Source organism: Eubalaena glacialis, chromosome 20 (genome assembly GCF_028564815.1).
Source record: "Eubalaena glacialis isolate mEubGla1 chromosome 20, mEubGla1.1.hap2.+ XY, whole genome shotgun sequence".
In the NCBI taxonomy this organism is placed as follows: Eukaryota; Metazoa; Chordata; class Mammalia; order Artiodactyla; family Balaenidae; genus Eubalaena; species Eubalaena glacialis.
Genome location: NC_083735.1, coordinates 32,286,106 through 32,312,118, shown reverse-complemented (window position 1 = coordinate 32,312,118; position 26,013 = coordinate 32,286,106). Strand labels below are relative to the sequence as shown.

The window sequence follows — 26,013 nt, the reverse complement described above, 5'->3', positions numbered from 1 at the left end:
TTCTAAAAGTTTTATGGTTTCCGGTCTTACATTGAGGTCTTTAATCCATTTTGAGTTTACTTTTCTATATGGTGTAAGGAAATATTCTAATTTCATTCTTTTACATGTAACTGTCCAGTTTTCCCAACACCACTTATTGAAGAGACTGTCTTTTCTCCATTGTTTCTTGCCCCCTTTGTTGTAATTAACTGTAAGTTCATGGGTTTATTTCTGGGCTGCTCTCACGCATTGATCTATGTGTCTGTTTTTGTGCCAGTACCATGCTGTTTTGATTAATGTAGCTTTGCAGTACAGCTTGAAGTCAGGGAGCATGATACTTCCCGCTCTGTTCGTCTTTCTCAAGATTGCTTTGGCTATTCGGTGTCTTTTGTGGTTCCATATAAATTTTAGGATTATTTGTTCTAGTTCTGTGAAAAATGTCATGGGTATTTTGATAGGGATTGCATTAAATCTCTGGATTACTTTGAGTAGTATGGACATTTTAACAATATTAATTCTTCTAATCCAAGAACACAGGATAACTTTCCATTTCTTCGTATCGTCTTCAGTTTCCTTCAACAATCTTTTATAATTTTCAGAGTATTTTCACCTCCTTGGTTACGTTTATTCTTAGGTATTTTATTCTTTGTGATGCAATTTTAAACACAATTGTTTTCTTGCTTTTTCTTTATGATAGTTTATTATTAGTGTGTAGAAAAGCAACAGATTTCTGTATGTTAATTTTGTGTCCTGCAACTTTACTGAATTCATTTATTAGTTCTAATAGTTTTTTGGTGGAGACTTAAAGGTTTTCTTTATATAGTATCATATCATCTGCAAATAGTGACAGTTTTACTTCTTCCCTTCCAATCTGGATGCCTTTTATTTCTTTGTCTTGTCTGACTGTTGTGGCTAGGACTTCCAATACTATGTTGAATAGGAGTGGTGAGAGTGGGCATTCTTGTCCGGTTCCTGATTTTAGAGGAAAGGCTTTTTGCTTTTCACCATTGAGTAGATGTAAGATGTGGGTTTGTCATAAATGGCCTTTATTATGTTGAGATATGTTCTCTCTATGTCAACTTTGCTGAGAGTTTTTATCATGAATAGATGTTGAATTTTGTCAGATGACTTTTGTGCATTAATTGAGGTGAATATGTGATTTTTATGCTTCCTTTTGTTAATGTGGTGTATCAGATTGATTGATTTTCAAATATTGAACCATCCTTGCCTTCCTGGACTAAATCTTACTTGATCATGGTGTTTGATCCTTTCTGTATATTGTGTTTGGTTTGTTTGTATTTTGTTGAGAATTTTTGCATCTATATTCATCAGCGGTATTGGGGTGTAATTTTGTTTTTTGTAGTGTCTTTGGTTTTGGTATCTGGGTGATGATGCTCTTGTAGAATTAATTTGTGAGTGTTTCATCCTTTTCATTTTTTTGAAATAGTTTGAGAAGGATAGGTATTAACTCTTCTCTGTATGTTTGGTAGAATTCCCCTGTGAAGCCATCTGGTCCTGGAGTTTTGCTTGCTGAAAGTTTTTAAAAATTACAAATCCAATTTCACCAATAGTGATCTGTCTGTTCACATTGTCTATTTCTTCCTGACTCAGTCTCGGAAGCTTGTATGTTTCTAGAGATTTGTCCATTTCTTCTAGGTTGTTGAGTTTGTTGGCATGTAACTGTAGTATTCTCTCTCTCTTATGATTTTTTGTATCTCTGTGATATTGGTTGTTATTTCACCTATTTCATGCCTGATTTTGTTTATTTGGGTCTCCTCTTGTTTTCTTGATGAGCCTGGCTAAAAGTTCATCAATTTTTTATCTTTACAAACACCAGCTCTTTGTTCCTTGATCCTTTCATTTTTTTTTAATCTCTATTTATTCTCTCTGTGATCTTTATTATTTCATTCCTTCTGCTAACTTTGGTCTTTATTTGTCCTTCTTTTTCTAATTCCTTTAGATGGTAGGTTAGTTGTTTGTTTGATGTTTTTCATATTTTTTGAGGTCAGCGTGTATTTCTATAAACTTCCTTTTTAGAACTGCTTTTGCCACATCCCATAGATTTTGGAAAGTTGTGTTTTTACTTTCATTTGTATTGAGGTATTTTCTGATTTCTCTTTGATTTTTTCATTGACCCATTGGTTTTTTAGTAGCATATTTAGTCTCCATGCGTTTGTGCTTTTCTCATTTTTCTTCCTGTAATTGATTTCTAATTTCATAACGTTGTGGTCAGAAAAAATGCTTGATATAATTTTTATCCTTAAATTGTTGAAATTTGTTTTATGGCCTAGTGTGTGATCTGTCCTGGAGAACATTCCATCTGTGCTTGAAAAGAATGTGTATTCTGATGATTTTGGATAGAATGTCCTGTAGATATCTATTAAGTCCAACTGGTTATTATGCCATTTAAGGCCACTGTTCCCTTATTTTTTCTGTCTGGATGATCTGTTCATTGATGTAAGTGAGGTGTTAAAGTCCCCTACTATTATTATATTGTTGTTAATTTCTCCCTTTATGTCTGTTAATGTTTGCTTTGTATATTTATATAAATATAAAATAATAAAATATATAAAACTTATATAAAAACATGCACCCAATGCAGGTATTAGGTGCATATATGTTAATCAGTGTAATATCCTCTTCTTGTATTGATCCCTTTATCATTATATAATGCCCTTCTTTGTCTTTTGTTTTAGACTTTGTTTTAAAGTCTATTTTGTCTGATACGAGAATTGCTACCCCCCTCTTTCTTGTTGTCACTATGTGCATGAAATATGTATTTCCATCCCTTCACTTTCAGTCTGTGTGTGTCTTTAGCTCTGAAGCAATTCTCTTGTAAGCAGCATATAGATGGGTCTTGTTTTTTTAATATAGTTAGCCACCTTATGTCTTTTGATTGGACCATTTAATCCATTGACATTTAAAGTAATTATTGATAGATGTGTACTTATGGCCCTTTTGTTACTTGTTTTCTGGTTGTTTTTGTAGTTGTTCTCTGTATTTCTTCTTTTTTTTGTTTCTTCCCTTGTGGTTTGATGATTTTCTTTAGTGTTATGTTTGTGTTCCTTTTGCTGTAGTTTTTGTGTATCTATTGTAGGTTTTTGATTTGTTGTGACCATGGGGTTCATATATGTTGACCTATAACTCTACTTTTTTTAAACAGGTAGTCCTTTAAGTTCAAACACATTCTTAAAGAGCTACATTTTTTTACTCCCCTCCCCCACATTTTTTATTATTGTTGTCATATTTTACATCTTCATGTTTATCCATTACTGATTATTGTAGTTAAGTTTGATTTTACAGTTTTTTGTCTTTCAGTCTTCATGCTAGTTTATTTAAGTTGTTGATCCTCAGCCTTTACTGTATATTTGCCTTTACTAGTGGGATTTTTCCTTTCCTGTAGATTCTTACTTCTTATTACAGCCTTTCTTTTTCACTTAGAGAAGACCCTTTAACATTTCTCTTATGGTATGTTTAATATTGATGAGTTCTTTTAATTTTTGCTTGTCTAAGAAGTTCTTTATCTCTCCTCCAATTCTAAATGATAATTTTGCTCCGTAGAGTATCCTAGTTTGCAGGTTTTCCTTTTCAGGACTTTGAATATATCATGTCACTCCCTTTTGGCCCACCAGGTTTCCACAGAATAATCAGCTGATAGCCTTATGGGAGTTCCCTTGTGTATGATTCTACCTTTCTCTTTTTTTTTTTATTAGTTATGTATTTTATACATATTAGTGTATATATATCAATCCCAGTCTCCCAATTATCTTTCTCTTGCTGCCTTTCAAATTCTCCTTTTATCTTAATCTTTTGCCATTTTAATTATCATATATGTCTTGATGTAGTCTCTTTGGGTTCATCTTGTTTGGGGTCCTCTGTGCTTCCTGCACCCGAATTTCTGTTTCTTTTTCAGGTTTGGGAACTTTTCAGCTATAATTTTCAACCCCCAGTCCCTGGCCAGAATCCCTTTATAATTTCAGTTTGGGTTGTTTGTTCCCTGGCTCTTGAGATACTACTGCAAGAGTTAGTAACCTTCTCTGGAGAATTGCCTTTCAGTTATTGAGCTGCCTGGGAGTTACTCGACCCCATCCCCCAGGGTAACCCTTCAGCCAATGCCTAATTGTTACATGGGTCTAAAAGCCCAGCTCCATTGTCTCAGGTGGGAAAGACTCTGAGGCACAATTTTTTTTTTTTTATTGGAGTATAATTGCTTTACAATGGTGTGTTAGTTTCCATTTTATAACAGAGTGAATCAGTTATACATATACATATATTCCCATATCTCTTCCCTCTTGCATGAGGCACAATTTTTACTCTAGAGTTCTCCCGAAGTATCAGGCTAAGGCTAGAATTTACCTGAAATCATATCTTCTTTAGCTTTATCTTCCTCCCTATTTTGCTCCTCTTACTTCCTTGCAGGTTCCTCCAGAGAGTGCGCCCTAAATAAAGCACTGACAAAAGTATCCTCATTTCAGACCCTGCTTCTAGGAAACCTGACACTAATTGACTAGTCCGTAGTTTTTATTAAACAGAAAGATAAATTCTCAATGTAGGTCACTGTAAATTCAGATAAATCTACTTCTTCTGAGGCCCCCAATGCTTAAAGGTCTACAGGGTTTCCAGACCTTTACTAAAATATGTTTTTTGAAGATGAGTGATATTTTTTTTCCTGGAATCCTATGATTTTTTATTGAAAATTAATTTTTATTGGAGTATAGTTGATTTAAAATGTGTTATTTTCTGCTGTACAGCAAAGTGAATCAGTTATACATATATCCTCTCTTTTTTAGATTCTTTTCCCATATAGGTCATTACAGAGTATTGAGTAACGTTCCCTGTGCTATACAGTAGGTTCTTATTAGTTATCTATTTTATATATAGTAGTTTGTATATGTCAGTCCCAAGCTCCCAATTTATCCCCCTCTTCCTCCTTGGTAACCATAAGTTTGTCTTCTATATTTGTGACTCTCTGTTTTGTAAATAAGTTCATTTGTACCATTTTTTTAGATTCCACATGTAAGCAATATCATATGATATTTGTCTTTCTCTGTCTGATTTACTTCACTCAGAATGACAATCTCTAGGTCCATCCATGTCATTGCAAATGGCATTATTTCATTCTTTTTTATGGCTGAGTAATATTCCATTGTATATATGTACCACATCTTTATCCATTCATCCATTGATGGATATTTAGGTTGCTTCCATGTCCTGGCTATTGTAAATAGGGCTGCAACGAACATTGGGGTGCATGTATCTTTTTGAATTATGGTTTTCTCTGGATATATGCCCAGGACTGGGATTGCTGGGTCATATGGTAGCTCTATTTTTAGTTTTTTAAGGAACCTCCATACTGTTCTCCATAGTGGCTGTACCAATTTACATTCCCACCAACAGTGTAGGAGGGTTCCCTTTTCTCCATACCCTCTCCAGCATTTATTGTTTGTAGATTTTTTGATGGTGGCCATTCTGACTGGTGTGAGGTGATACCTCACTGTAGTTTTGATTTGCATTTCTCTAATAATTAGTGTTGTTGAGCATCCTTTCATTTGCCTCTTTGCCATCTGTATATATTCTTTGGAGAAAGGTCTATTTAGATCTTCCACCCATTTTTTGATTGGGTCGTTTGTTGTTTTGATATAAAGCTGCATGAGCTGTTCGTATATTTTGGCAATTGTCGGTTGCTTTGTTTGCAAATATTTTCTCCCATTCTGTGGGCTGTCTTTTTGTTTCATTTATGGTTTCCTTTGCTGTGCAAAAGCTCTTAAGTTTAATTAGGTCCCATTTAGTTTTTTTGGTTTTTATTTTCATTACTCTAGGAGGTGGATCAAAAAGATATTGCTGCGATTTATGTCAAAGAATGTTCTGCCTCTGTTTTCCTCTAAGAGTTTTATAGTGTCCGGTCTTACATTTAGGTGTTTAATCCATTTTGATTTTATTTTTGTGTATGGTGTTAGAGAATGTCCTAATTTCATTCTTTTACATGTAGCTGTCCAGTTTTCCCAGCACCACTTATTGAAGAGACTATCTTTTCTCCATTGTCCACTTTGTCATAGATTAGGTGACTCCAGGTGCGTGGGTTTATCTCTGGACTTTCTATCCTGTTCCATTGAAGATGAGTGATTTTGGAACCATATGAGTGAGTGAACAGGAAAAGTGTTTTCTGAAAGTGTTGAAATTATTGTTAACACTTTACAAATAAAAGTTCCAGAAGGGATTGAATTTCTTAATCATTGAAAGCCTGTTATTAAAAATTAAAACACATATTTGCTGGTATTATTCAATAAATTCTCTTATGGCCTCCATTGATCAACCTCTCTACAGTCTTTAAAGATCTAGCTAATTTTCTGTACATAGTCTGCAGAGAGAATGCATGTCATGCTACCTCTCACGGTATAGTTAGAGGGAGTATATCTGGTATACTAACATCTTAATAATTATTATGTTTTCATTTTGAGAAAAATATTCATCCAAGAAGTACTTTGGGGGACTTGTGCATCAGGTCCACTTTAGAAAGAGATAAAAATTCTCCAGCATCTCTGTTCAGTTATTACATTCAGATCTCTAAGGGGAATTTTTTTTCACTCATGTAAATTTTACAGCTAGGACATGTTGCTGCTTCAGTATCAGTATCCTATGTTTGGTATTTCTGCCTTATATCTGACATATACCTGTTTTGCTTCTTTCTTCAATTTATTTCTGGTTTTACTTAAAAAAAACTTTAAAAATTTTGGAATGATTTTAGATTTATTAAGAATTTGCAAAGATGCTACCTTGAATTCCCATATATGTTCACTCAGTTTCCCCTAAAGTTAACATCTTATATAACCATGTTGATACATTTATCAAAAATAAGAAATTAACATTGATACCTTACTATTAACAAATTATAGGATTTATTTGCATTTCACCAGTTTTTCCACTAATGTTCTTTTCCTGTTCCAGGATCTAATTCAGGATACTACATTGCTGTTAGTTTTTATGTCTCCCCAGTCTCCTTTGCTCTGTTTTTCTGTTTCATGACCTTGTCATTTTTAAAGAATATTGGTCAGATATTTTGTAGAACGTCCCTCAGTTTGGATTTCTCTGATGTTTTATCATGATTAGACTGAGGTTATGAGTTTTAGGGAAGATTACCGTAGAGGTAAAGTGCTCTTCTCATCACATCATAGCAGCAGGTACATGGTATCCACTTGACTTAATAACGCCAGTGATGTTAACCTTCCTGTTTCATTTTTGATCATTTACTAGACCTTTTAACAACTTGCCTTATTATTTTTTGATTTGTATTGTCTCCTGGTTGCTTCTTATTTTCACAGATCCGTAAAGGCTTATCTTTTTTTGTGTTGTGGTATTTGTGTCTTCTTGGTTTTTATATGCTTTAACTAAGTTTTCTTTTTAATGATGTTCTAACTCTGGCTTTTCACATGTTCTCTTTTGCAAGATAAAATCTCATCACTTAGGTTCACTGACCAACTGATATTGCAACTCATTGCCATCCATATTTTAAATTGAGAATAATTGGGATGGAGTAAAAAAAACTATGCCAAATTTTGTTCAAGGGTCTTCTGTTTAAAAATATGGGAAGCAGGCCATACATTTCAGGAAAATGGTTAAAATAAATAATTTTTGTGCCTAATAGATTAAGTTAAGCTTCACTGATGTAGAGTACCTTATTATCCCAATGATGCTACCTGAGTAGGCATTACAGCATGGCACATCGCCTCTTCTTTTAGAAGAGTTTAAAATTCAGTCACATATAGATTTCTAGTGCTATACAACTCCTTAGATTGGACTTGTTTTTGTGGATATAGTAAGAATGGATAATATAATAAATAAATATTATAATTTTTGATATATTATTGCAGATTTTAAATCACACATAGTCTGAGACATTTTAAGCATTATATGGAGGGATTAGTCAATGTAAAATTGTTGTTTCCCTTCTTCTATTACATTTATCTTCACTCTCAGTTGTTCTGGATTCTCTAGGAACAGGTATCCTATATTATTCCAATAGATGAGAAACCGTATACCGTGCACCTTAAGCAAAGGTAATTTTTTATTCTTTACTTTTAGATTTAATTTGATTTATATGAGTTTATTTACTTATAATAAAAATAGAGTATTAAAAATAATGTACTTGTTATTAAAATTTTAATTGTCTCAGATGAACAGTTGCTCTCCTGTGAATTAATTTTTTGGTCTTAATGCCTCATAGTCTTTTGTGAATAGGGGGGTTAGGAACAGGAAAAATAGGGACTTGTCTCCTGAAGATTAATCTATATGATCTTAAGTTGGCAGAACCAGCAGGACCTATATAATCAGGGCAGGATGTGATAAGAAAGAAGTAAGTCTGTAACTGTATCAGTTAGGGTTTGATCAGGGAGGCAGGCTCACCACCAGGAAAATGAAATAAGGGATTTAATATAGAAATTAGATCATACAGTGTTCTGGAAACTGGTGAATAATTTATGGAAAATAGTACCAGCTACATACCATGCCTAAGAGAATTGTGAACATATTTTAAATAACTTTCTGTAGGGTTTAATTCTCTCTTGGAAACCCAGTTGAGAAAGGCTGGCTTGGAAGCAATTTGTAACTTTCAAGAAGTAGATTTCAGTTAAATTTTGGGTGTAGAACTAGACTACATGGTATTAAGGAGAGGTGAATTGTGGGAAACTGAAAGTATTAAGTGAAAATGACTTTTTCAGAAATGTTTGGCAGAGAAAAAAAGAAAGAAGAATATGAATGCTTTTTAAGGAAGAAAAAAACGAAGTATTTTGGCTGAGAGGAAGTTTCTTAAAGAGAGAAGTATAAACAAGTGATTGATTTTGTTGTTATATGCCAAAGAATGGCATTGAGTAAAAGAAGTGTTAACCTACTCCTTTAGACAGAAGGGAAGAATAGTAAATGACAACTCAAAGAACTTTCCAAGTGCATAAGAGGGAAAGAGAGAACTCATATTGTATTTGAGTATCTTATTGAAACTATAAGCAATAGTAAGAAATAGAGGGACTGGAGCTTGGGAGATGGATAGAGCATGTATATACTCTGTTTTTGGAAATTACCTGTATAATAATTAGGACACCATGACTATAGGAAGTCATAGGAAGCTATTGCAAGAAAGTTATATGGGAAATAATGAGAAGTATAATTATGACCATGTAGGATTTCTTTCTTTTTTTTTTAAGACATAACTGAGGTGGCAGAAAAAAAGATTAGATAACAGATTGGACATAGTGGTAGCACAGATTTGGTGGGGCAGTGAAAGAGAAGAGCACGTCTGCGTCAGGGGATATCCAGGAGAAATGTCCAGTGGCAGTTTGATTGATTGATTGATTGAAGTATAGTTGTCTTACAATATCATATTATTTTCAGGTGTACAATATAGTGATTCTATATTTTTATACATTACAAACCACATAATTACATTATATTGACTGTATTCCCTGTGTTGTACATTGCATCCCTATGACTTACTTATTTTATAACTGGTAGTTCATACCTGTTAATCCTCTTCACTTATATATTAAAGGCCATTTATGACAAACCCACAGCTAACATCATACTCAATGATGAAAAGCTGAAAGCTTTACCTCTAAGACCAGGAATAAGACAAGGATGCCCCCTCTCACCACTTTTATTCAACACAGTATTGGAAGTCCTAACCATAGCAATTAAAAAGAAATAATATGCATCCACATTGGAAGGGGAGAACTAAAATGGTCACTATTTACAGATGGCAGGATAACATAGAAAACCCTACAGACTCCACCAAAAAGCTATTAGAACTAATAAATGAATTCAGTAAAGCTTCAGGATACAAAATTAATATACAGAAATCTGTTGCATTTCTATACACTAATAATGAAATATCAGAAAAAGAAATCAAGAAAACAATCCCATTTACAATTGCATCAAAAAGAAAAAAATACGTGGGAACAAATTTAACGAAGGGAGGTGAAAGACCTGTACTCTGAAAGCTGTAAGACATTGATAAAGAAATTGAAGAGAACACAAATAAATGTAAAGATATATGCTTATGCGTTGGAAGAATTAATATTGTGAAAATGTCCATACCACTAACCAAGGCAATCTACAGATTCAGTCCAATCCCTATCAAAATACTCATGCATTTTTCACAGAAGTAGAACAAATAATCCTAAAATTTGTATGGAACCACAGAAGACCCCAAATAGCCAGTTATATTTAGTTTAGGTCATGCGAGAGAGGTGTGGGTTTCAGAGCCATCTTTTTTATATGGGTATAAATGAGGCACCAGAAATGAACAAGATACAGAGGTGGGGGTGAATATTAATGATGAGGAGGAAAAACAACCAGAATTGAAGGCCATGGAAGCATTTAAGTGAAGAAGTAAGGATCCAGATGAAGGGACTTATAAAAGTAGACAAAAAGATATGAGGGAAACCAGAGGTAAATTGTATGATTGAAGTTGAAGTGTAGATGTTTTAAAGAAGGAGAGTGTGGTCAACAGTGTGTTAGAGTAGTTCTACTTGACTCAAACTGCTTTTTGGATTTAACAACAAGCGGGTCATTAGTAATCTCTACGGCATTTGTTTTAATGGAGGATTCCCAGCAGAAGCTAGACTGGGTGCTCTAGTTACATTACATTGGATTGAGGAGTGAGCACCAGGTGAGAAAGCATAAGTAAAATAGCATAGTAAGGACAGGGAATGATACCAGAGAAGGTTGAACTTAGACTTGTAGTTTCAACACCTATGTTCTGGTTAGTATGACTTTTACAGAATACTCTTCCACTTCATTATAGTAATATACATTTATGATAGTAAAATTGAGAAAGAATGAAAGAATAGGGAATTCCCTGGTGACACAGTGGTTAAGAAACCACTTGCCAGTGCAGGGGACATGGGTTCGAGCCCTGGTCTGGGAAGATCCCACATGCTGTGGAGCAACTAAGCCCGTGCACCACAACTACTGAGCCTGTGCTCTAGAGCCTGCGAGCCACAACTACTGAGCCCGCATGCCACAACTACTGAAGCCCACGCACTTAGAGCCCGTGCTCTGCAACAAGAGAAGCCACGGCAATGAGAAATTCACACGCCGCAATGAAGAGTAGCCCCCGCTCACCGCAACTAGAGGAAGCCCACGCGCAGCAACGAAGACCCAACGGAGCCAAAACAAATAAATAAATGAATAAAAATTTAAAAAGAACGAATGAAAGAATAGAAAACTCTCATAATCCTACACCCATTTCATATCTTTGTAAATTTTAAAATGCTTTTCTCTCGTCTTGTAGTCTCTTCTTATTTTTTAAAGGAGTATAAGATAGGAAACTTATTTTTAGTAAATGCTTATTGTTTTGAATAAAGATTACATACAGGTCAAAGGAAGATACTACCTTTGTCAGGGATTGGCAAACTTTTTCTTTAAAGGCCCAGATAGTAAATATTTTAGGCTCTGAGGATGATAATATCTTTGTCAAAATGACTCAACTCTGCTGTTGTAGCGTGAAAGCTGCCATAAACCATATATAAGTGAGTGGGTATGGCTGTGTTCAAATAAATTTTTATTTACAAATGCAGAAGGTAGGTCAGATTCGGGTTGAGGGATTTAAGTTTGCTGACTACTGCTTTACATGTTTCAAAAAGAATAACTTAAAATTCTCTCATTCTTTTTTTATATTCAGATTTTTTTTAGCAGATCATTTCATGGTTTATTTGTATAATCAAGGATCTGTGAATTCTCATTCTTCAAATATTCAGGTAAGATTTAAATTTTGTATTTCAAAGAATTTTAAAACCCTTTTTACATTGAATACTTTGCTAATACAGAAGACTCTATTCACAGGGGATGTATTTAAGTGATCCACTTATGCCTCATTTCACCCATTATTAGGATTTCTTGAAGTCTTGGTAAATTAAAGACAAACTAGATTGACTTACCTTCTACTCTGCCTAGAACATAGGCACAATTTAATTAATTAATTAGTTTATATTTTGTTGAATAAATGAATATACATTAAGTAATAATAAAAACAGGTACAAATATTATTGAATCTGAAATCATAGATTGAAATCCTTTCCTTTTATTTTAGTCCCTATCTCATCCATCAATGAATCATATTGACTCCACCTTTCAAATTATGTACTAAGAATCCACCCTCTTCCTCTGTCTCTATCTGCTGATACCACTGTAAACAAGTAAACATTATATCTAGTTTGGATTATTGCTATAACTTCCGGAATAATCTCCCTGCTTCCACACCTTGCTCACCTCCTCAGTTAGTTCCCAAAATGGCAACCAGATCAATCCTATTAAAACCTGGTCAGATCATGTCACTTCTCTCTTCAGTAGCCTCCATGGGATGATTTGTCATTCACAAAGTGAAAACCAAAGTCATTTTAGTATCCTACAGGCTTTACACAGTCTGGTTCTCTTTACTTCTATGACCTCATTTCCAGTTATTCTCTACCTTGCTTATTCTGTTCCAGTCGCGTTGGTTTCCTTGCTATTCTTCAAACATACCAGACGTGTTCTCCTTTCAAGAAATTTTCACTTTCTATTTCTTCTGATCCAGATGTTTGCTCTTTCCCAAGATACAATGTTTTTCTCCCTCATTTCCTTCAGGTCTTTGCTCAAAACCATCCTATTAGTCTTTCACTAACCCCTATTTTAAATGGCACTCTTAACCTTATTACTCTCTTACCTTACCTGTTTTGTTTTTCTCCATAGTGGTTATCAATATATGATGTACCATATATTTTATCTATTTATTTTCTGTTTTTTCAGTGCAATATAATCTTCATTTCGCCAGAGGTTTTGGTCTGTTTTATTCAATGATGCATCCCTAGTGCCTAGAAAAATGCCTGGCACATAGCATATAATAAAAATTTGTTGAATTACTGAAATATGTTACTTCACTTCTATTGGAAAGGACCATTATTTTCCTTTTATTGCTCCTTCTTTCTCCCCATAGTTCTAACATAAAGGCATGTGTTAATAAGAAAACATACATTGATTTATACCAAAATTTATAGCACTATCTTGGAAATTATATAATTTTCCTTTTTTGCCTGTGATAATGTTTTCTATGTCTCTATGTTAATTGTACTGTGGTCAGAGACTGAACTTGGTGTGATTTCAGTCCTTTACAATTTGTTTTTGTGTTTCATGGCCCAGAATATGGTTTCATTTTGGTAAATGTTACATGTTCTTTAAAAAGAAAGTGTATTCAATGGAATATTACTCAGCTATAAAAAAAGAATGAAATAATGCCATTTGCAGCAACATAGATGGACCTAGAGATTATCATGTTAAGTGAAGTAAGACAGAGAAAGACTAATATCACATGATATCACTTATATGTGGAATCTAAAATAATTATATAAATGAACTTATTTATAAAATGGAAATAGACTCACAGACATAGTAAACAAACTTATGGTTACCAGAAAGGATAGCGGCGGGTGGAGGGGGAGATAAATTAGGAGTTAAGGATTAACATATACACATGACTATGTATAAAATAGATAAACGACAGGGACCTACTGTACAGCACAGTATATTCAGTGTCTTGTGATAACCTATAATGGAAAAGAATCTGAAAAAGGATACACATATAGGTGTGTGTATGTATGTATAACTGAATCACTTTGATGTACACCTGAAGCTAACACAACATTGTAAATTAACTACACTTCAATAAAAAAATGGTTAAAAAAAAGAACTCTGTGCAAAAAAAAGTATATTATATATAGTTTTTAAGTAGGGTTTTACCTGTGTTAGGTTAACATTCTGTTCAAATCTTCTATAGATTCTGAATGCTAGATTTATCAGTTACTGACAGAAATATATATGCTTAAAAATCTTTTAGTATGATTATGCATTTATTTTTATTATTATTTCAGTTTTGGCTTTTTATAGTTTGACGCTATGTTATTAAATGAATACAAACTTGGAATATTTATATCTTCCTGGTGAATTGAAATGCATGTATCATTATGAAATGTCCCTCTTTATCTCTAGTAATGCTTCTTGCCTTAAAGTCTACATTTCCTGTATTAGTATCGCTTCAGAATCATCCTTTTGGTTTGTGTTGGTGTGGTATATCTTTTTCTAGCTCTTCAGTCTTTTTGTGCCCTTAAATTTTAGATGTTTCTTTTTAGCAGAATATCAGAATTTAAAGGAAATCCATACTCACAATCTTTGTCTCTTAATTGATGACCTAAATTTATATATTGGAAAATAATTTTACCTAAAATATGGGATAAAACTTTGGAAGCAGGGTGTAAAATAATAATCTCAAGTATTGATCTGAAAAGAGTAGTTAATATAGTGAAAGTGGCAAATATGGGGAGACTTTTTTTCTGAATGTCACTTTATTCATACTGATATAAACTGTATATAGCCTGTGAAAAATATTCAGAAAGTTCTATTAAGTGTAAGAAGTTAAGAAATCATTAGAAAGTTTTGTCAACTCCTAGGTAACCACTTTATATTTTCCCCCCTAGACTCAATGCTACTACCAAGGATATATTGAAGGATACCTGAATTCTGTTGTCACACTTAGCACCTGCTCTGGACTGAGGTTATGTATTTTTTTGTCGTTGATATGCAGACACCATGGTTATGATATTTGTCTGCAGAGAATTTGTTAGTTTATACTAAGTGTGGAAATGGTAGAGGATTCCCATGTGGAGATTATTCAATTAATAATAATAATAATAATAATAATAATAATAATACTCTCTTCCTCTGAATGTTTCTTCTCTGATTTCTCTTTACTTTCCCCACTGACCAGAGACATGTCTAACTTCCTCGAAGGTTTAGATTTTCTGGTGTCCTTGCTCTGTATCTTGTTTCTTCTTTAGTACAGAAATGACAGTTGACCGTGTTTGACTATAGCAAGTTGGAAGAGCTAAGTTTCGGGTTGCTTATTTTTTCAGCAAATAGAGTATTTTTGATACCTACCATGTACCAGCTACTGGCCTGGTTTGGAGATGTAAAAATAAATAAACAAAGCATGTTCTTTCACAAAGGGAAATCATCTTCAGAGAGAGGAAGCACTTCTATATAAACAAATAAGTATTATTATAGTACTCATTTTTCTAGTAATATCACTATCTTAATCTCTCTAAGAACTGTAGGGTTTCCTTTCTAGTGCTTGGAGAGTTTTCCATTCTGTCAGGATATTCTTCACCTTCATTTTATAGTGTAGGATCCTTGTTTCCACAAACGAATTTTACTCAGTGCTTTTTACATGGAATTCTGAAATTTGGTTTTTAGAGAGTAGTCACTTGAACTGTTACCTGTATTCAAGGAAGAATACTTATAAAAGTTGTTTACTCTTTAAAATTTAGCTTTTAATTTCTTATTCAGACTAGGTACATAAACAAAATTCGTAAATGCCTTCTTCTAATTACTGCTGAATTTTATTTTTATGAATAAAATTACTGATTATGTATCCTTTTTTTATGCAAGCAATGTAATCATTGCAGTACAAAACAGAAAGAAATTTATACAGATTTCTATTTGCTGTTGCTTTCATTAAATTACTGACTTGGGGGACAGGGGAATGACTTGATCACAGTAATACTGTATACTTTCATACCTAGCAACTGATTACATAATTTGTGCTGCGTTTATAACTATAAAGAAAATTAAATGGAAAGTTAGTTTTTTGGATTGGGGAAGACCTTTTTTTATCTCTTCAGAGTCACCTCCAAAACATAAAGAGTTTGGGTCAAAATACTGAGCTCAAAAACATTCTGTATCTTTCTTCTCCCACTCCTCCTCCCCCTCCTTCTCCTCCTTCTCCGCCTCTTTCCTTCCTCCTCCTCCTCCTCCTCCTCCTCCTCCTTTTTTTAGGAATCCTGTCAGAGTTTTATAATATAGAATTTATTAAAAACACTTGGAATTTTATCCTTAATTTTACAGAGGAATATTGCAGTTTGAAAATGTTTCTTATGGAATTGAGCCTATGGAATCTGCAGTTGAATTTAAGCATCTTCTTTATAAATTAGGAAATGAAAACAATGAATTTGCAGTTCTTACTGAAAATAACCAAGACACAGAACAAAACCCAATGGACTATAATATTTTTATAAGTGAAAAAGTGAGTTATGTATGCTTTATTACTCTTTCAAGGCACTTATTGCTTTTATTTATTTATTTATTTTCTTTTTTAACATCTTTATTGGAGTATAATTGCTTTACAATGATGTGTTAGTTTCTGCTTTAAAACAAAGTGGATCAGCTATACATATACATATATCCCCATATATATCTCCTCCCTCTTGCATCTCCTTCCCACACTCCATATCCCACCCCTCTAGTTGGTTACAAAGCACTGAGCTGATCTCCCTGTGCTATGTGGCTGCTTCCCACTAGCTATCTATTTTACATTTGGCAGTATATATATGTCCATGCCACTCTCTCACTTTGTCCCAGCTTACCCTTTCCCTTCCCCATGTCCTCAAGTCCATTCTCTATGTCTGCGTCTTTATTCCTGTCCTGCCCTTAGGTTCTTCAGAACCTTTTTTTTTTTAGATTCCATATATATGTGTTAGCATACGGTATTTGTTTTTCTCTTTCTGACTTACTTCACTCTGTATGACAGACTCTAAGTCCATCCACCTCACTACAAATAACTCAAATTCATTTCTTTTTATGGCTGAGTAATATTCCATTGTATATATGTGCCACATCTTCTTTAACCAGTCATCTGTTGATGGACAGTTAGGTTGCCTCCATGTCCTGGCTATTGTAAATAGAGCTGCAATGAACATTGTCGTACATGACTCTTTTTGAATGATAGTTTTCTCAGGGTATATGCCCAGTAGTGGGATTGCTGGGTTGTATGGTAGTTCTATTTTTAGTTTTTTAAGGAACCTCCATACTGTTCTCCATAGTGCCTGTATCAATTTACACTCCCACCAACAGTGCAAGAGGGTTCCTTTTTCTCCACACCCTCTCCAGCATTTATTGTTTGTAGATTTTTTGATGATGGCCATTCTGACTGGTGTGAGGTGATATACCTCATTGTAGTTTTGATTTGCGTTTCTCTAATGATTAGTGATGTTGAGCATCCTTTCATGTGTTTTTTGGCAATCTGTATATCTTCTTTGGAGAAATGTCTATTTAGGTCTTCTGCCCATTTTTGATTGGGTGGTTTGTTTTTTTGATATTGAGCTGCATGAGCAGCTGGTAAATTTGGGAGATTAATCCTTTGTCAGTTGCTTCATTTGCAAATATTTTCTCCCATTCTGAGGGTTGTCTTTTCATCTTGTTTATGGTTTCCTTTGCTGTGCAAAAGCTTTTAAGTTTCATTAGGTCCCATTTGTTTATTTTTGTTTTTATTTCCATTCCTCTAGGAGGTGGGTCAAAAATGATCTTGCTGTGATTGATGTCATAGAGTGTTCTGCCTATGTTTTCCTCTAAGAGTTTTATAGTGTCTGGCCTTGCATTTAGGTCTTTAATCCATTTTGAGTTTATTTTTGTGTATGGTGTTAGGGAGTGTTCTAATGTCATTTTTTAACCTGTAGCTGTCCATTTTTCCCAGCACCATTTATTGAAGGGGCTGTCTTTTCTCCATTATATATTCTTGCCTCCTTTATCAAAAATAAGGTGACCATATGTGCGTGAGTTTATCTCTGGGCTTTCTATCCTGTTCCATTGATCTGTATTTCTGTTTTTGTGCCAGTACCATACTGTCTTGATTACTATAGCTTTGTAGTATAGTCTAAAGTCAGGGAGCATGATTCCTCCAGGTCCGTTTTTCTTTCTCAAATTGCTTTGGCTATTCGGGGTCTTTTGTGTTTCCATACAAATTGTGAAATTTTTATTTCTAGTTCTATGAAAAATGCCATTGGTGGTTTGATAGGGATTGCATTGAATCTGTAGATTGCTTTGGGTAGTATAGTCATTTTCACAGTGTTGATTCTTCCAATCCAAGAACATGGTATATCTCTCCATCTGTTTGTATCATCTTTAATTTCTTTCATCAGTGTCTTATAGTTTTCTGCATACAGGTCTTTTGTCTCCTAAGGTAAGTTTATTCCTAGGTATTTTATTCTTTTTGTTGCAATGCTAAATGGCAATGTTTTCTTAATTTCTCTTTCAGATTTTTCATCACCAGTGTATAGGAATGCAAGAGAATTCTGTGCATTAATTTTGTATCCTGCTACATTACCAAATTCATTGATCAGCTCTAGTAGTTTTCTGGTAGCATCTTTAGGATTCTCTATGTATAGTATCATGTCATCTGCAAACAGTGACAGATTTACTTCTTCTTTTTCAATTTGGATTCCTTTTATTTCATTTTCTTCTCTGATTGCTGTGGCTAAAACTTCCAAAACTGTGTTGAGTAAGAGTGGTGAGAGTGGGCAACCTTGTCTTCTTCCTGATCTTAGAGGAAATGGTTTCAGTTTTTCACCATTGAGAATGATGTTGGCTCTGGGTTTGTCATATATGGCCTTTATTATGTTGAGGTAAGTTCCCTGTATGCCTACTTTCTGGAGGGTTTTTATCATAAATTGGTGTTGAATTTTATTGAAAGCTTTTTCTGCATCTATTGAGATGATCATATGGTTTGACTCCTTCAATTTGTTAATATGGTTTATCACATTGATTGATTTGCATATATTGAAGTATCCTTGCATTCCTGGGATAAACCCCACTTGATCATGGTGTAGGATCCTTTTAATGTTCTGTTGGATCCTGTTTGCTAGTGGTTTGTTGAGAATTTTTGCATCTATGTTCATCAGTGATATTGGCCTGTAGTTTTCTTTCTTTGTGACATCTTTGTCTGGGTTTGGTATCAGGGTGATGGTGGCCTTGTAGAATGAGTTGGGGGGTGTTCCTCCCTCTGCTATATTTTGGAAGAGTTTGAGAAGGATAAGTGTTAGCTCTTCTCTAAATGTTTGATAGAATTCGCCTGTGAAGCTATCTAGTCCTGGGCTTTTGTTTGTTGGAAGATTTTTAATCACAGTGTCAATTTCAGTGCTTGTGATTGGTCTGTTCATATTTTCTATTTCTTCCTGGTTCAGTCTCGGAAGGTTGTGCTTTTTAAATATTTGTCCATTTCTTCCAGGTTGTCCATTTTATTGGCATATAGTTGCTTGTAGTAATCTCTCATGATCCTTTGTATTTCTGCAGTGTTAGTTGTTACTTCTCCTTTTTCATTTCTAGTTCTATTGATTTGAGTCTTTTCCCTTTTTTTCTTGATGAGTCTGGCTAATGGTTTATCAATTTTGTTTATCTTCTCAAAGAACCAGCTTTTAGTTTTATTCCTTCATTTCTTTTTCATTTATTTCTGATCTGATCTTTATGATTTCTTTCTTTCTGCTAACTTTGGGTTTTTTTTGTTCTTCTTTCTCTAATTGCTTTAGGTGTAAGGTTAAGTTGTTTATTTGAGATGTTTCTTGTTTCTTGAGGTAGGCTTGTATTGCTATAAACTTCTATCTTAGAACTGCTTTTGCTGCATTCCATAGGTTTTGGGTGTCGTGTTTTCATTGTCATTTGGTTCTAGGTATTTTTTGATTTCCTCTTTGATTTCTTCAGTGATGTCTTGGTTATTTAGTAGTGTATTGTTTAGCCTCCATCTGTTTGTATTTTTTACAGGTTTTTCCCTGTAATTGATATCTCGTATTACAGCGTTGTGGTTGGAAAAGATAGTTGATACGATTTCAATTTTCTTAAATTTCCCAAGGCTTGATTTGTCACCCAAGATATGATCTATCCTGGAAAATGTTCCATGAGCACTTGAGAAGAAAGTGTATTCTATTGTTTTTGGATAGAATGTCCTATAAATATCAACTAAGTCCATCTTGTTTAATGTATCATTTAAAGCTTGTGTTTCCTTATTTATTTTCATTTTGGATGATCTGTCCATTGGTGAAAGTGGGGTGTTAAAATCCCCTACGATGATTGTGTTACTGTCAATTTCCCCTTTTATGGCTGTTAGCATTTGCCTTATGTATTGAGGTGCTCCTGTGCTTGGTGCATAAATATTTACAATTGTTATATCTTCTTCTTGGATTGATCCCTTGATCATTATATAGTGTCCTTCTTTGTCTCTTGTAATAGTCTTTACTTTAAAGTCTATTTTGTCTGGTATGAGAATTGCTACTCCAGCTTCCTTTTGATTTCCATTTGCATGGAATATCTTTTTCCATCCTCTCACTTTCTGTCTGTATGTGTCCCTAGGTCTGAAGTGAGTCTCTTGTAGACAGCATATGTACGGGTCTTATTTTTGTATCCATTCAGCCAGTCTGTGTCTTTTGGTTGGAGCATTTAATCCATTTACATTTAAGGTAGTTATTGATATGTATGTTTCTATTACCATTTTCTTAATTGCTTTGGGTTTGTTATTGCAGGTCTTTTCCTTCTCTTGTGTTTGCTGCCTAGAGAAGTTCCTTTAGCATTTGTTGTAAAGCTGGTTTGGTGGTGCTGAATTCTCTTAGCTTTTGCTTGTCTGTAAAGGTTTTAATTTGTCCGTCGAATCTGAATGAGATCCTTGCTGAGTAGAGTAATCTTGGTTGTAGGTTTTTCCCTTTCATCACTTTAAATATGTCCTGCCACTCTGTTCTGGCTTGCAGCGTTTCTGCTGAAAGATTAGCTGTTAACCTTATGGGTGTTCCCTTGTATGTTATTTGTTGTTTTTCCCTTGCTGCTTTTAATATTTTTTCTTTGTATTTAATTTTTGGTAGTGTGATTAATATGTGTCTTGGCGTGTTTCTCCTTGGATTTATCCTGTATGGGACTCTCTGTGCTTCTTGGACTTGATTGACTATTTCCTTTCCCATATTAGGGAAGTTTTCCACTATAATCTCTTCAAATATTTTCTCAGACCCTTTCTTTTTCTCTTTTTCTTCTGGGACCCCTACAATTTGAATGTTGGTGTGTTTAATGTTGTCCCAGAGGTCTCTGAGACTGTCCTCAATTCTTTTCATTCTTTTTTCTTTATTCTGCTCTGTGGTAATTATTTCCACTATTTTATCTTCCAGGTCACTTATCCGTTCTTCTGCATCAGTTACTCTGCTATTGATTCCTTCTAGAGAATTTTTAATTTCATTTATTGTGTTGTTCATCATTGTTTGTTTGCTCTTTAGTTCTTCCATGTCCTTGTTAAACGTTTCTTGTATTTTCTGCATTCTATTTCCAAGATTTTGGATCATCTTTCCTATCATTACTCTGAATTCTTTTTCAGGTATACTGCCTATTTCCTCTTCATTTGTTTGGTCTCATGGGTTTTTGCCTTGCTCCTTCATCTGCTGTGTGTTTCTCTGTCTTCTCATTTTGCTTAACTTACTGGGTTTGGGGTCTCCTTTTCTCAGGCTGCAGGTTGTAGTTCCTGCTGTTTTTGGTGCCTGCCCCCAGTGGTTAAGGTTGGTTCAGTAGGTTGTGTATGCTTCCTGGTGGAGGGGACTAGTGCCTGTATTCTGATGGATGAGGCTGGATCTTGTCTTTCTGGTGGGCAGGTCTGTGTCCGGTGGTGTGTTTTGGGGTGTCTGTGACCTTATTATGATTTTAGGCAGCCTCTCTGCTAATGGATGGGGTTGTGTTCCTGTCTTGCTAGTTGTTTGGCATAGGGGGGTCCAGCACTGTAGCTTGCTGGTCATTGAGTGGAGCTGGGTCTTAGCGTTGAGATGGAGATCTCTGGGGGAGCTTTTGCTGTTTGATATTACGTGGAGCCGGGAGGTCTCTGGTGGACCAATGTCCTGAACTCGGCTCTCCCACCTCAGAGGCACAGGCCTGACACCTGGCCGGAGCACCAAGACCCTGTCAGTCACATGGCTCAGAAGAAAAGGAGAAAAAAAGAAAGAAAGAAAGAAAAAAATAATAAAATAAAGTTTTTAAAATAAAAAATAGAAAATAATTATGAAAAATAAAAATATTAAAAAGTAATAAAAAAAAAAAAAAGAAAAAAAAAGGAAGAAAGAAAGAAGAGAGCAAGCAAACCAAAAAACAAATCCACCAAGGATAACAGGCACTAAAAACTATACTTAAAAAAACAAAAAAAAGAAAAAAACAGACAGAACCCTAGGACAAATGGTAAAAGCAAAGCTATACAGACAAAATCACACAAAGAAGCATACACATACACACTCACAAAAAGAGAGAAAGGAAAAAATATATATATCGTTGCTCCCAAAGTCCACTGCCTCAATTTTGGGATGATTTGTTTTCTATTTAGGTATTCCACAGTTGCAGGGTACATCAGGTTGATTGTGGAGCTTTAATCCACTGCTTCTGAGGCTGCTGGGAGAGATTTCCCTTTCTCTTCTTTGTTCGCACAGCTCCTGGGGTTCAGCTTTGGATTTGGCCCTGCCTCTGTGTGTAGGTTACCTGAGGGTGTCTGTTCTTTGCTCAGATAGGACGGGGTTAAAGTAGCAGCTGATTAGGGAGCTCTGGCTCACTCAGGCGGGGGGGGGTGGGGTGGGGAGGGAGGGGTACAGAATGCAGGGCGAGCCTGCAGCAGCAGAGGCCAACATGATGTTGCACCAGCCTGAGGTGTGCTGTGTGTTCTCCTGGGGAACTTGTCCCTGGATCACGGGACCCTGGCAGTGGTGTGCTGCACAGGCTCCCAGGAGGGGAGGTGTGGATATTGACCTGTGCTTGCACACAGGATTTTCGGTGGCTGCCATAGCAGCCTTAGCCTTTCATGCCCGTCTCTGGTGTCCGCGCTGCTAGCCGCGGCTCATGCCCATCTCTGGAACTTGTTTAGATGTTGCTCTGAATCCTCTCTCCTCGCGCACCCCAAAACAATTGACTCTTGCCTCTTGGACAGGTCCAGACTTTTTCTCGGACTCCCTCCCATCTAGCTGTGGCGCACTAGTCCCCTTCAGGCTGTGTTCACACAGCCAACCCCAGTCCTCTCCCTGGGATCTGAACTCTGAAGCTGGAGCCTCAGCTCCCAGCCCCCACCCACCCCAGCGGGTGAGAAGAGACGCCTCTTGGGCTGGTGAGTGCTGGTCAGCACCGATCCTCTGTGCGTGAATCTCTCTGCTTTGCCCTCCGCACCCCTGTTGCTGCGCTCTCCTCCGTGGCTCCGAAGCTTCCCCCCGCCACCCCTCGTCTCCACCAGTGAAGGGGCTTCCTAGTGTGTGGAAACTTTTCCTCCTTCACAGCTCCCTCCCAGTGGTGCAGATCCTGTCCCTATTCTTTTGTCTCTGTTTTTTCTTTTTTCCTTTGCCCTACCCAGGTACGTGGGGAGTTTCTTGCCTTTTGAGAAGTCTGAGGTCTTCTGCCAGCATTCAGGAGGTGTTCTGTAGGAGTTGTTCCACATGTAGATGTATTTCTCATGTATTTGTGGGGAGGAAGGTGATCTCCACGTCTTACTCTTCCACCATCTTGAAGGTCTCCTAATTAACTTTTGACATTTAAATTATAATGTGTTTTGGTGTGGGTCTCTTTGCGTTCTTATTTGAAAGATTCTGGGCTTCCTGGGGCTGAATGTCTGTTTCCTTACACATGTTAGGGAAGTTTTCAGCCATTGTGTTTTCAAACAAAATTTCTGCCCCATTCTCTTCTCCTTCTGGGACTTCTGTAAATGCAAATGTTTGTTAGTTTGTTGTTGTTCCATAACCCCTTATGCTATCTTTCCTATTTTAAATTCTTTTTTTTCTTTTTGTTTCTCTGATTGTGCGAGTTCCACCACATTGTCTTTGAGTTGACTGATTTTTTTTTCTTCTGCTTCATCTACTCCAACATTGAACCTCTCTAGTGTATTTTTCAGTTGTTATTATATTGTTCAGTTTTCTGACTTCTCTTTGGTACTTTCTTATATTTTCTCTCTCTGTGTTGACGTTCTCCTCACTGTGTCCATTCACTCTTCTCCCCAGTTCAGTGAGCATCTTTATGACCATTACTTTAAACTCTTCATCAGGTAAATTACATGTCTCCATTTCATTAAGTTTTTTTAATGAGGTTTTATCTTTTTCTTCCAGTTGGAACATATTCCTCTGTTTCTTCATTTTGCTTGACTTTCTGTGTTGCTTTTTATATGGTAGATGGAACAGCCACCTCTCCTAGTCTTGGAGTGTCCTTGTGTAGGAGGTGAAACCCTCCCCCCAGCTCTTTGTCACCTCTCAAAGATGACAAAGCTTTGTGCTTATCCAAGTAGCATATTATATTTTTAATAGCTCCCAGTAGTTGAGAATGTGGCAAGACCTGCCAGTGTCCTGAAGGGGAGGTTCTTACCACTTAGATTCTGGCTGTTTGGAAACCACATCCTCAGGCAGCAGCTTTTAAAAGTAGGCAAATATATATAGTCCTGTGGGATTGCAAGTGTATGCCCTGCTCTCCAGGGTATCCAGCAGTGTCCCCTCCATAGCAGTCACAAAAACTGGGGCTCCAGATGAGTGTATAAGCTCTTTTCTGGGAGCTGTTGGAGAGCTGAAACAAGGCAGAGGGAGTATACCAAGATGGTGTCCATAGACTACATTCCTTGAGGGAAGCTCTGTAGTTCACTGGATGTGTGCTAAACCTGAAGCCTTCCACTGAGGGTGAAGCACCAGAACAAGCAAAGTGACCTCCCTCACAGAAAGACTGCGGAGTACCTCAGACTGTTTTTTCCACAGTGCTGTGCAACTGGCAGCTTGCCAAGAACCATCTCTTCAATTGCTACAGTCCTGTGGGTCTCAGAAATGCAAGCCCCCTAGCCACCAGAGCCAGGCAATCAAGGAGCATTCCCTAGGTGGTAGCTGCAAAAACTGGGGCACTAGTTTTAAAAACTAGGGCATCAATTGCATGTAAAATTCCCTTGCAGGAAAAACTGGATCTCTGGAGGGTAGCAGAGGGAGTTCTTGAAGATAGCACTCACCCTCTGCGGTGTCTGGAAAGCATGACACTTAGCCCATAGATGTGTGTTTAATTAGAAGTCTGCCTCTCAGGCTGCAGCCATGATGATTAGCTAACAGGCCTCTGTAACAGAAAGACTGAGGTCTTGGATCTTTTGTGTCTTGCTGTGCTAGGGCCTGGTAGTTGTTTAAGAATTCTTTCTCTGTTAGCTACAGTCCTATGGGACCCACAAGTATAAGCCCCACTGGCTGCCAGAGCCAGGTGATGTAGAGGTATTCCTGGGTAGCAGCCACAAAAATTGGTGTGCCTAACAGGGGTGTGAGCTCCTTTATGATTATTACAGTCCCATGGGATTAGGAATGCAAGCTCCTTTGGCTTCCAGAGTCAGACAGTCAAGTAATGTCCCCAGGGAGTCAGCTGCAAAGATCGGTGCACCGGATGCATGTAAAAGCTCTCTTCTGGGAGATACAGTGCTCTGGAGCATGGAAAAGGGAAAGCACGAAGATGGTACCTGCAACTCTTCATCACTGGATGTGTGTGCTAATTAGATGCCTGCCTCTCAGGCTGGCACCTTAATATAAGCAAGGGAATTTCCTTTACTTTAAGTCTGGGCATGACTAGCTCCCTCTGAGCTGGGCCCTGCAGAAGGTAAGTCCAAGTGCCTGGACCCTTTTTGACCTGGTTCCCAGACTGACACAATCTTGTGAGTCTGGGGACTCAAGCCCCATTGGTTTTCAAAGTTCATTGTTTTGGGGCTTGTCTCTCAGGTGCAGGTCCTAAAAGTTGTGGTGCCCAATGTGAGGTTCAAACCCTTCACTCCTCAGACAGAAGCTCCAGGTTTAGAATTTTCTCCAGGTTGTGGGTCATAGCACTGAGGGTGGTATTTACGGTAAGAGTGTGTCTTAGTACATCCTACCCGATTCACTGTGCTTTTCTTCTCATTTGCCTGATGTATAGTTACCACTCAGCCAGACTTTAGGTTTTTTAAAAGAGGAAGTTGTTCTGTATGTAGCTGTAGACTCAGTAGGTCTTTGGGAGGAGTTGATTTCAGGATCTTCATATTTTGCCATCTTGAACTGGAACTCACATTAAATTTTTCCAAGAAAACATGAAATAATAACTCTCACCAGAAAGGTAAATATATAGCAAAGGGAGTGGATTAATCAGTTACAAAGGTACTATGAAGGTTAAAAGATGAAAGTAGTAAAAATAGTAATAACTATGATTACAATAATTAGTTAAGGGATA

At 36.3% G+C, this 26,013-nt stretch overlaps 1 protein-coding gene across 1 annotated transcript in view; it reads left to right on the top strand.

The window, feature by feature from the left end:
* The window catches only part of ADAM32 (ADAM metallopeptidase domain 32), a 170,423-nt gene that overhangs the window by 6,464 nt on the left and 137,946 nt on the right, over positions 1-26,013 (top strand). The window contains exons 3-6 of the mRNA XM_061177368.1: positions 7,972-8,033; positions 11,651-11,726; positions 14,475-14,551; positions 15,901-16,078. Of these exons, the coding sequence (XP_061033351.1) occupies positions 7,972-8,033; positions 11,651-11,726; positions 14,475-14,551; positions 15,901-16,078 (393 nt within the window). The remainder of the gene's footprint in view (positions 1-7,971; positions 8,034-11,650; positions 11,727-14,474; positions 14,552-15,900; positions 16,079-26,013) is intronic.